Source organism: Vicia villosa, linkage group LG5 (genome assembly GCF_029867415.1).
Source record: "Vicia villosa cultivar HV-30 ecotype Madison, WI linkage group LG5, Vvil1.0, whole genome shotgun sequence".
NCBI lineage: Eukaryota > Viridiplantae > Streptophyta > Magnoliopsida > Fabales > Fabaceae > Vicia > Vicia villosa.
In genome coordinates, this window is record NC_081184.1 from 167,268,656 (window position 1) to 167,280,712 (window position 12,057).

General features: G+C 30.6%; 1 protein-coding gene across 2 annotated transcripts; it reads left to right on the forward strand.

The window, feature by feature from the left end:
• Positions 1-5,541: 5,541 nt before the first annotated feature.
• LOC131608127 (protein neprosin-like) lies at positions 5,542-7,638 on the forward strand. Of its 2 annotated transcripts, XM_058880055.1 has the most exons (7): positions 5,544-5,677; positions 5,765-5,845; positions 6,039-6,191; positions 6,490-6,651; positions 6,768-6,821; positions 6,965-7,111; positions 7,188-7,638. In XM_058880055.1, exons 1-7 carry the CDS (start codon positions 5,549-5,551, stop codon positions 7,566-7,568), a joined length of 1,107 nt encoding a protein of 368 aa, XP_058736038.1. In that variant the 5' UTR covers positions 5,544-5,548; the 3' UTR covers positions 7,569-7,638. The 2 variants fall into 2 exon arrangements, with proteins under 2 accessions (XP_058736040.1, XP_058736038.1); XM_058880057.1 differs by lacking the exon at positions 5,765-5,845 and having other exon boundaries at positions 5,542-5,677.
• The last annotated feature ends 4,419 nt before the right edge of the window (positions 7,639-12,057 follow it).

The following is a 12,057-nucleotide window of genomic DNA, read 5'->3' on the forward strand; positions in this document are numbered from 1 at the left end:
TCTTTTCTTGAGCTCTCATATACTAAGTGTTTTAATCTATCACCGACATCACTAAGATTGAACAAAAATCTAACATTACATTGCAAATATTAAACAACTAAATGAAGTATAACCAGAACAAAAACAATACACATAGAAAATAATCATTATAATAGTGATAAATAGGAAATGGTTTTTGACTTTTCTTACTATAAATGTTCTGTCGTCCTAATCAATTCGTTTAGACTTTAAATAAGTTAATAAACTTTTAGGCAAGTTGTTTTCTATTGGATGCTTTAAGTGTATGCTTTAAGTTAAAAGTAATCAAGAGTGATATATTATCTCTAATCCATGCAGCTACCACTTTGTTTTGGAACAAAGTATAATGTATTAATTGCATAAAGTAAAGTATGATTTGATAATACTGAAACAACTTGTATGTATATGGAACCTTATTTAATTAAGTTTTTATTTAAAACTAGTTGCTAGAAATGCTTTAAAAATCATCATTCATTCCACTTCACAATTTATAAAAATCTGACGTAGTAATAAAAAGAAGAAAAAAACATCCAACAAAATTAGTAAATGGTTGAGGCTATAGGTTTTCGAAGAGTAAAAAAAATAGAAAATCAAACACCCTATAGAAAATCTAACATAATATGAGATTTTGACACCCTTCAAATATAAGTTTAAAGGTGGAGAAAGAAAATGTAATCCCGCTTCTTAAACTACTTATCAAGTAATAACAGATAAAGAGGTGGAAAAAAGTGTAACCTGAAGAGGCAGGCTAGCTCCAGACCACTGTGTGAGATTAGTCTGCATAAAACGTCAACGGTTATATACAGGTGAAGGTAATCACGCATGAGGCAAGCTCTAAACAATCTATCAGAAGTAGGACTAACAATTAAAAAAACATACAAGATTTCTAAGCAAGATTAATTTTTCTAAGGCTATATCAAAATCTTACAAAGTCAAACCTTATATCGGAGGGTAAACAAACGTGCATGGGGGAAATCATTGGAAAGCCATTCCCCAGACCAAAAGGTTCCAAGCTTTCCATCTTCCTCTCCAATCTTCTCTACCAAGGAAGACATAGTCGAGGATTTGTCTTCAGATATACGCCAAGTTTTGTAAGGACCGCCACGGAGGCCATGGACAAAAACCACATCTAGTGGAGGACAATCTGTATCTAGGCTGCTTTTAGTTGAATCAATTGAACCACTAGAGCAAGTGCCATCATTCAAGGATTTGGACTCATCCTCAACAACAACCACATAGCCTTCTCATATTCTGCCTTGAGCTCAGCAACTATATCCAAATAAGGCTTCTTCTCCTAAATCATCAACAAGCATCACAACATTTGATCAACATCACAATAAGGAATAATTCAAAGCACAACAACACTTGAACCAGAACTTAACATCTTATATTAACTTACTTCATCAGTCAAAGACTTCCACTTAAATAAAAGATATACATAAGCCATAAAAACATGACAAGTTCACACAAACCGAAGGACCTGTACATGGTACTGGCAACAACATTGCAACTTCTAATATCGCAAAAAAATTATCACTAACATCAGACTTAACACTTCCTGCCTGAATCAAAATAATATTTAAGACATCAACATAATGCATGCTTGAATTATTGAGAAGCACTAAAGCATGTGTCAACAAGTTTCATCTATGAAACAACATAAGAAAATATGCTAATTTGAATGCAACACAAAAACAAATATGCAAATTAGAATGTTGTAGTAGAAGCTGACTTACCTGATGATGAAGAATTATGTTGAATGAATTGATTCAATTTTTGAGTTATATCATGACTATTGTGGATAGGAGGAGTAGAGTCAAAAAAAGGCTTTGACCTGTATTTCAAAGGTTTGCTCCATATCTTCTGATCTGTTTGCAGCATCCATCAAATCAGGGAATTAATCTGGTTGAGGCATTTTCACAAACACATTATGAGTGAGAATACAAAAACAAGGGTTATGTATCAAAGAAGTAGCGAGAGAGGGAAAAGAGTGAAGACTGAAAATGAAAAATGAGCTAAATGGAGCAGAAAATGTCATTGTTCTTCGTCTAGAGTCGCGGCGGCCAGAGGCATTGAAAGGGTGGCCGGAAGTGACTTTGTCAAAAACAAAAATCCAACTGGTTCAAGTTGAAGCTAACGTGTTGATGAGCACGAAAACAAGCTTCTTTCTTCGATTAGAGGTGCGGTGGCCGAAGGAAGAGAAAGAAGGTGGTTCGGTGGCGCTAGGGTTTTCAGGGAGAAGGAGGAGAGTAAAGTGTGTTCACATTTCTGCATAATGGAAAAGGGAAAAGAAAATGGTAAACGCAAAAATAACCAAGTTAAATTTAACCCCAAATTATCAATTATTATTTAATTAATTTCAAAGACACCCAAATATATTAAAAGAGAAATTATAAATCTCAAATATTTTAGTTATTTATTTATTGACTCTTTATTTATAAAAATTAATTTTAAAAGGAAGATCTAAATTCAAATAGAATAATCAGAGAGAAGAAAGTATTCTCTTAATTTTTTATATTATATTTATTATTTTAATTAAAACTAATAAACTTATTATTTTATAATAATAAAATAGATTTAAATGATTTTCTCTTAATTTGTTTCTTAATGAAATATATATATATGGATGGTGCACTGACAATGTCAATTCTTAACCAAAACATATTTAATTATTTTAATTGATACCCACAAAGATTTTTTTAAAAAGGGTCCTTCCAAAGATGTATCTACAGAAGTTTGGGGCAATAATGAAATTTTGTGTGGTGTCTAAAAGATCTACGAGATGCATTGAGAAATCGTCAACCATGTTTGTAGGTGTTTTTCACCTAGTCGTTATTCCATATGGCGCCACTTACTTTATAAAATAAAATTCTGCAGGTAAATTTGCAGGTAAATCCGTAAGTAACAGTAAAAAAAAACATGGTTAAACATGATTATTAAGGTAATATTTAGTAAAAAAAAAACAGTAAATTCACGGGTTATTGAATTTTTTTTTAAAAAATATAGGAGGCGCAATATAGAATGGCGAAATGGTTATTAAGGTAATATTTTGAAATATGAGTTACTTATGTATTTTTTAAAAAAACATTGGTTAATATAAAAAAATCTTTAACACCCATTCTCAAATTTTTTAATACCTTTTATTTCATTAAAAAATTAAAATGAAAATTTAAAAAATAACACAATTCACATAAAACATTATATAATACTATTAAATAATTAACCATTAAATATAATGATTAATTTTTTAAAAAAAATTTAGACAAAAATTACTATTATTTTAATAAAATAGTTAAATTTGCAGCAAAATCCGCAGGAAAGTTTCCTGCGGATTTTGTATTAGTTTGGTTTTAATAAAATAGTTATTCGCAGCAAAAGTCGCAGGAAACGTTCCTGCAGATTTACCTGCGGACTTTGCATTATAGTTTCGTTTTATGTTTGAAATATATAAACCGCAGCAAAATCCGCAGGTATTCCTGCGGAATTTTCAACCAATTCTGTATCCGCAGGAAATCTTATTTCACTTAAGAAAGTCCCAGGAAAATCCGCAGGTAAACCTGCGGAATATTTTCCGCAGGAAATTCCGCAGGTAATACGTGTATTTCTTGTAGTGTATAAATGATTAAGATAAAAAGGGAATAATAAAAAATATTAATATAATAAATAGATAAGCTAAATTGATGAAATAGATTTTTAGTTATTATAATTTAATGTGATGAAAAATTTATTTAAATTAATTAATCAATTTAATAATAATGAATTGATATGTCAATTTTTTTAGTGAGCGTGTGTTAAATAAAAAGACTATAAGTGGTTGAGATAAAAAAAAAAAGAAATATAGAAAGGAAGTGTAAGTAGTTGAGATAAAAAAAGGAATATAGATTGACTCCATTAAATAATAAATTAATTTAGATAGTTTTTTGATAAAATAAGTCTTAAATATATAATATTTTTTAGTATCAAAGTTTTTTTAAATATGTTGTTAAAAATAATTAATTTAAGAATATCAAAATTTTAAATTGTTACTTACATAAAATATATAATATTTTTTAATATCAAAGTTTTTTTAAAATATGTTGTTAGGAATAATTAAGTGATTTTAAATATTCAGCTATTTATAAAATATAATTTGAGAGAAAAAATATAGAATATAATTAAATCGTGATTTTAAATATTGAGCTATTCATAAAATATAAATGGTTGAGATAAAAAAGAGAAAGAATATAAATGATTGATATTAAAAAGGGAATAATAAAAAAATAATAATATAATAAAAAAATAAATTAAATTGATGAAATAGATTTTTAATTATTATAATTTAATGGGATGGAAAATTTATTTACTAATCGATTAATCAATTTGAAAATTTATTTACTAATCAATTAATCAATTTAATAATAATGAATTGATATGTAAATTTATTTTTGGAGGTGAAAGTGGGTTAAAGAAAATGAGTATAAGCGATTGAGATAAAAAAATGGAATATAGAATGAGAGTGTAAGTAGTTGAGATAAAAAAAGGAATATAGAATGGCTCCATAAGAATGGTTCAAAATTTATTATTGTGTTTTAGGCGCCTAAAATGTGGTTGAGATAAAGAATTGCAAATATTAAGTAAATAGGTTTAGGCGGGAATTGATTGCATTTAGGCGCCTAAAATGGTAAATAGTATTGTGTTTTAATATATTAAGGATAATGCAAATTACATTATATAAATATATAGTGCGGGTATGGGGCGGAGTGAGTAGTATGATACTCGTTTCCACACTTATACCCACTTGTTTTAATGGGTAAATTACCCGTGTCTGTACCCATTTCTATTTTGCAAGTTTTTACCCTACCCGTCTCCATTTTGTGAATTTTTACTTATCCGTTACTGACTTTTTTGTGGGTATCCATAGGGTATGAGCCAAATTGTTATCCCTAATCTTGACTATATATATTCTAAATACATTACATAAAGTATTTCATAAATTTTAACTTTTAATTTTTTATATTTTTAAATTTGACTTTTTTAGATTTAGTGAATAATTGATGTATCCTAATTCCTGCTATTGTATATAGACAAATTACTTTTAAAAAAGAGTATTCAAACGTATCTAAAAAAATTATTTTTTATTTTCTTTTTAAAATTTGACATTTTAGATTTAATTAATAATTAATGCATCTTGAATATATATATATATATATATATATATATATATATATATATATATATATATATATATATATATATATATATATATATATATATATATATATATATATATATATATATATATATATATATATATATATATATATATATATATATATATATATATATATATATATATATATATATATATATATATATATATATATATATATATATATATATATATATATATATATATATACTTTACAGAAAGTATTTAATAAATATAAAAATTAATTTTTATAATAAAAAAATGATGGAGTATATGTTGTCATAAGTATAAATAAGAATATTTGGTTGAACAAGTATTATCTAAACATTATTTGAAAGAAAAATGTATAGTTATATGGCGTTATCTATGGTTCTAGTTATTAGTTTTTGCTTAGCATGTAACAATGTTAATGCAAAATCTGAAACTCTATTAACGGAGAAACATCATTTTTTTAATTTTGAGAACATGATGGTATGTATAGTATTTATTTTTCTTTCTTAAAATTTGTTTTATATATATTTTACTTGATTGAAATTTTTGTTAACAAATCCAAATCAGATGGATGCTGGTTTTGATTGTGTTGATATCTACAAGCAACCTTCTTTACAACATCCTTTATTGAAAAATCATAAAATCCAGGTAAAAATAGTAGAAAATAATTTAAATTGTATTGGCTTACTTAATTTTGAACGTATGAAAGCTTATTGTTATTTTATGAAGTAGTTAAGAGGGAATGATGCATAATTGTTTTTTATCATATAATTTATTATTTATTTTTGTTCAAAATTTGGAATATAAATTCTTGTTGTGCTTTGTTTTCATTGTCAACTAGCTTTACCCAACATTTGCCAGAAACATTGTACCAACAAATTCATCTTATGATGGTAAAACCATTGAAGAATGTCCAACAGGAAAAGTTCCTTTTTTCAATACAACAAAAAAACCTCAAATAGAAGATTTTCGGCCAAATTCTCTAAACTATCATGTAAGTGGACTATCATAATCATCATATCATGATGTGTAAGATTATATATTACATAATAAATTTAATATCTAATGTAAACTTTAAACTTACTTAACATATCATAATTTTTTTTAAAGAAAATTTAATATATAAACAAATTAAAAATAAATTTGCTCAATTAAAAAATAGTCTTTCTATTGTAAATCAAAAGAAATATATCATTGAAATAAAGATTAGTGAAAGTTGTAATAATAATAATACTTATATTTTATATTGAAATATTGTATAATCTTAATATTGTATTTGTATTATTCTCTAGTCGGTTACCCTCGACACTACTCAACCTACGATACTTCATGGAGGACATGCAGTCATTGGTGCATATGATTTGCAACTTCAAGAAAAACAATATAGCTTATCTGGAATATGGGTTGAAAATGGTCCACCTTCTGATATGAATAGCATATTTGTTGGACTTGGGGTACGTTATTTTAAAAAATAGATTTCTTTAAGTACTTAAGGGCATTCATAATTTATTTTTTCTGTTAATAAAACTATTTTTATTGTATTATTTGTATCCATTTTTTGATATACAAGGTTAATCCAGGCTTATATGGAGACAGTAAACTTCACCTAACTGCACGTTGGAAGGTAATAATATAAATGTAATGTTTTAAATATTTTTAAATTATTAATAATTCAACTATTAAACTATTAGATTAAAAAAGGACATCCCGGTAAAAGTGAAAAAAGAACATTGATACTATTTTTCTCAATTTGATACAAACATGCAGGCAGGTAAATCTGGATGTTACGATAATAATTGCCCTGGTTTCGTGCAAGTTTATAAAGGTAAAGAATATAGTCTTGGGAAGGAACTATCGCCAGTTTCTAAAATTGGGTCAATTGAAAAAATGGTTCTTGTTACCATAATCAAACAGGTAATTTTCATTTGAAGTTTTTTAGACATATCATAATGTATATTTTATTAACTTTTAATTGCTTAAATATTTGCAGGATAAATCAACGGGTCATTGGTGGTTATGTATTGACCTTGAGCAAATATGCCTTGGATATTGGCCAAAAGAATTATTCTCTCACTTAAATTCAGGAGCATCTACAGTTAGATTTGGCGGTGAAACTTATACTCCGCATGGAATGGATAGTCCTCCAATGGGTAGTGGAAGATTGCCACAAGAAAAATTTAGAAACTCGGGTTTTATGTCAAGAATTGAGATTATTAATTCAGAGTATAACGAAATTGACATACATCCTGAAAATATGAAGATAAATAAAGGGGGTAATTTAAATTGCTATGACTTGTTATATCGTGGTTCTGAAGGAAAATTTAATCGTCAAGCTTTTTTGTATGGTGGGCCGGGTGGAAAGTCGTGTTAATGATTGTATCCCAGAATAAAATTATTTAAAGTATTTATAAAAAAGTATTGAATAAATTTAATTATTTTTATCTCGTGTCTTATATTTCTCCCAACGATGTATGCTTTTTTATTATAATGGGCTATAGTTTTTGTAATTCTCGAAATCTTACTTGGGTGAGTTCTACCATCATAAAAAGTAGTTCTAGAGCCAAGTACAAAAATTAGAACATTATCATAATAGAAAGTACATCTAATATGTGAATATTCACAATAGAGTTACACTCTAGACAATACCTTAACAATGATCAAATAGGGTTTGCACCCTAAATAGCTACTAATCCCGCATAGTTGTTAGTTTTTGGTGCAGGTGCACCGTTGTGTTCTGGGTAATTCTTGATGCAGGTTCATCAAAATCCACAGAGGCCTAATAGTCAATATATCATTTCTATTGTTATAGTATTTATCTAAGGCTAATAAATAAAAGACTTAAATTAAATTCAGTAAAAATAATGTTGGAATAGAATCGCATCAGTTAGTTGGTATTCTCGCTGTTCATAAATTAAGTATCCAAGGGATAATATTTTCTATTTCAAAATGAGGTAATTAAATGGGAATTGTCGCTTCCACATATTCAGAATTGGATTTATCCTCTAAATTATACCATCCATGGTCACGGTGAATGGCGCATATTGCGTTAAAGTGATAAAACATTTTTAAGTTACTATACTCTATTTATGATAGAAAAGTGATTTTGATTTTGAAAATAATATTTTAAAGGTCTGATTTAGTATCAAAAGACCGTACTGTTAAACTTACAAACACGTCCAAAAATAGGCTTAACAATATTTTATCATAATAATTATCTTCCCAATTAAATAAAAAATAGCTTCCGCGGTATTTATTAATTAATTACCAATTAACTTAAATCTAAGGTACCAGACGATTTTCGATCTTACCCGCTTATAAGGGTTTCTACTTTCGTAGTTACCGACAAAATTAAGGCTTATAAAAGTTATAATAAAAATCAAAATAATCCCTATAGAGTTCCTTAATTAACAACTTATTTAGAATACCGTCCAATTAACGGTCTTCACATTTCAACGAAAATAACTTAGCTTGACATAACAATTAACAAAACGATTGGTTTGAAATCAAAGGTAAGCATATTAAACGATTTAATTGAATACGAAGAACATGCGAGGAAAATATAAATGCATAAAATAAAGCAAAGCAATAATAAATAAATAAATACTGAATGTAATATGAACCTGCTCCAAATGGAGAGTTGAATATGATACAAGGAAATAACTTTTGCGGAATTGTAAATGGCTGGAAGAACTAAGTTGGCTTTGAAATTCGGAAATAAACTGTTGGAAATGAAAGGTGCTCCAAGCTCCGGTACACAATCAATCGCTATAATCCTTCGGTGTGAAGAATTAAAGCTTCTCAAATAGTGAATTCTATGGCTTATGATACAAAAGCCTATATGCCTAAAAAGAGGGAACTAAAGGACTATTTATAATAAACTTAAAACCCTAAAAATATTGATTCCGTTCATTTGATTCGCGGACAAACTTTTAGGAGCGAGTCGGGAAATTGGTGACCAAGCAAGGACTAACTTTGACTCCAGGTATCTAGGATGTGTGGCGACCGACACACGCCTATGGTGAGTACCATGGCTTCAAGGCAAGCAAAACTTGGTATTTGACATAGGAGTCATGGAGCACTCGTGGCTACCACCATGGTGAACACCATGGTGGTCTCCATAAGTCCAATCATCCTAATTTCCTACGTTTTTCTCTCATTTCACTTCCTTTCTTCGCACAAGGTTCAAAACGACAAATCACTTGAAACAAACACGATTACCAGCATAACAGAAGAAGAGAAAGATAAAATGATACTAGAACATGAACAAATCTAATAAAATAAATGGTGAATTTACGTGTTATCAAACTCTCCCACGCTTGAACTATTGCTTGTCCTCAAGCAAAACAAAAATAAACAGTGACACTTAACAGCATTTCTAGGCACAAAGAATTTATTTATAACGAAGTTATGCCAATAGGTATTGTTCCTATATAACACTTTAGATTACTTTCCGGAAGAAGATTCCGGCGAAGTCACACAGGAGTTTGTAAATATTTGCTTTAGGAATTTCAGCCATGCAAGTGGTGCAAGCTCAAGATATAATGCATCTGGCTTATCCTTCAGTTGGGAGCTCTATTTATAGCTGCTATAGCAGTAATTACCATCATAAATGGAGGAACCTTGGATTCCCTTCACAATGAATGAACTATAATAACCCCCTTCCGTCCTGGCAATTAAAGGATTATAACTCCCGTAACGGCGAAGTCCCTTTGCGTGTGGATAACAGTTATGATCAACTAGGTTAAACGGCTTCAACCCTACTCAAGGTAACGTCTTCCTAACTGGAGAATCCATATTAACCGGGTTGAAGTTAATTTCCGAGTTTAAGGTCCTTGTCAAGTCGAGTTCATAGTTTCTCAAGGTAAAACCTAACTCTTATCCATCTTATCTCTTGCCTACCTCCCCCATCTGGTGTCGGCTTGCATGATCGGCCTAAATATTCCAAATATGTACAATCCCACCAATATAAATTTTTTTAGGGATGAATAGCTTGGTCCATCAAGAGTTTATTTTGGGCCAATTTGGCAAGTCGGTTCCTACGTCCATCCAACGGTAAAAAAATATGCTTTTGTGTGTGTCATCGGGTTTCCCATATTAATTATTGCTTTTGTCTTTTCGAATGTACCAATAATGATGAGTCTTTATGGGTACCATAACTCTACTTTATTAGCCCCTAAACCCAATTCAAAATTTACTTAACGCTTGCCCTTCTTCCTTCCCTCCTTTTGCAACGTTCGAATATTTCCACTTAAAGCTTTACCCATAAGTGATTTTTTCTCCATCCATAGCTTTCTTCATCAGGTAACTTTCTTCTATTCCTTATTGTCATTCTTTCCATTTTCTTTTTATCATGGTCATTATTAGAGAATGCGATGAGTCAGGGGATATTTTTGTTCCCCAAACTGCTAAAGACAGGAAAGGTATCTGGAAGCAATGTATGGAGTCATGCAAAGATCATATGCGTCGCGTTAATTTCAACCAAATCATTCAAGAGGTGTATGGAGATCTTTATGAATCTTTTAGCGATACTGACTCAGAATCTGGGTCGTCGGGTTCTATAGAGATTCTTACGAAAATGGGTGTGTCCTTCATTGATGTTGTATTAAAATATAAGAATAGCTCAGTTGATCGTGACGACATATAGAAACTTCGTTCCAAGAGGGAGCACCCTATGGAATAGGCCAGCTACGAGCCTATGGACCATCCCGGCTAATCATGTTTATTTTGAATGTCGTTATATTTCTATGTTTTGTTTTTTAATTGCATTCGTAATATTGTTAAGCCCCTAGTGGCATGCACGATTACTCCAGCTATCTTTGGCCTTTCCTTTTTAATGCATTGCAACATGCTTGTTTATGTTATGTCTGAATGTAAATTTTATAATCAATTATCCACTTCAAATTATTAACGAAGGACCATGGTGCCTCGTCGTACCAACATGTGTCGGCATAACCAGCTCTGAACATGCTTAAAAACTGTGGAGGTCTAAATCGTTTAAGACCAACGCAACAAAAGACCATGACGGCCTAGTCGTTTTGTTTAAAAAAAGGTCGCGATGACGTAATTTTGAATAACGCAACAAGAGATCGCGATGGACTAGTCGACTTATGTTAAAAAGGACGCGATGGCACAATTTTGACTAACGCGACAAGAGACCGCAATGGCCCAATTTTGACTAACTTGACAAGAGACCGCGATGACCTAGTCGACTTATGTAAAAAAGGTTGTGATGGCGCAATATTGACTAAGGCGACAAGAGACCGCGATGGCCTAGTCAATTTATGTCAAAAAGGCCGCAATGAAGCAATTTTGACTAACGCGACAAGAGACTGCGATGGCCTAGTCGACTTATGTCCAAAAGGTCGCGATGATGCAATTTTTAGTAACGTGACAAGAGACCGCGATGGCATAGTCGACTTATGGGACATTATAGTCGGCAAGGTATGTTGTTTCCGTCGTCCCAGAGTTTGACTTTTGAGTCAATGTTCCTTCAAAGTCACAACCCGAATACCTCCCTAGGGAACCTCGATGCTCTGAACAGCTCATTTATTGAAACAAACTCGATATCCCCGAGCGTGTCCGATCAACCCCGACCGATTATTGGGAGGATTGTTAGAAAATGCTTCCCAATGCTTTCCCACTGGAAAGTACTGAATCATTTTCCAAACTAGGTAAGAATATCCTAAGACGGAGGCCTTAGGTAGGCCCATGTACCAGTCTAGTGCTTCACCTTTGAAAGTTCCTACCATTAACACACGTTTGAGGGTATTCAAAGCCCCGATTGTGGTTGCTTATCATCTACGACCATGACATGTATTCAAAGGAGAGAGATTAAAGTTTTCGGGAATCCCATCCCCTAA

Coding starts and splice junctions, on each gene's coding strand:
- LOC131608127 (XM_058880055.1), top strand. CDS start 5,549: ATGTATAGTTATATGGCGTTATCTATGGTTCTAGTTATTAGTTTTTGC. Junction 5,678..5,764: donor TTAATTTTGAGAACATGATG/GTATGTATAGTA, acceptor AATCCAAATCAG/ATGGATGCTGGTTTTGATTG. Junction 6,192..6,489: donor CAAATTCTCTAAACTATCAT/GTAAGTGGACTA, acceptor ATTATTCTCTAG/TCGGTTACCCTCGACACTAC.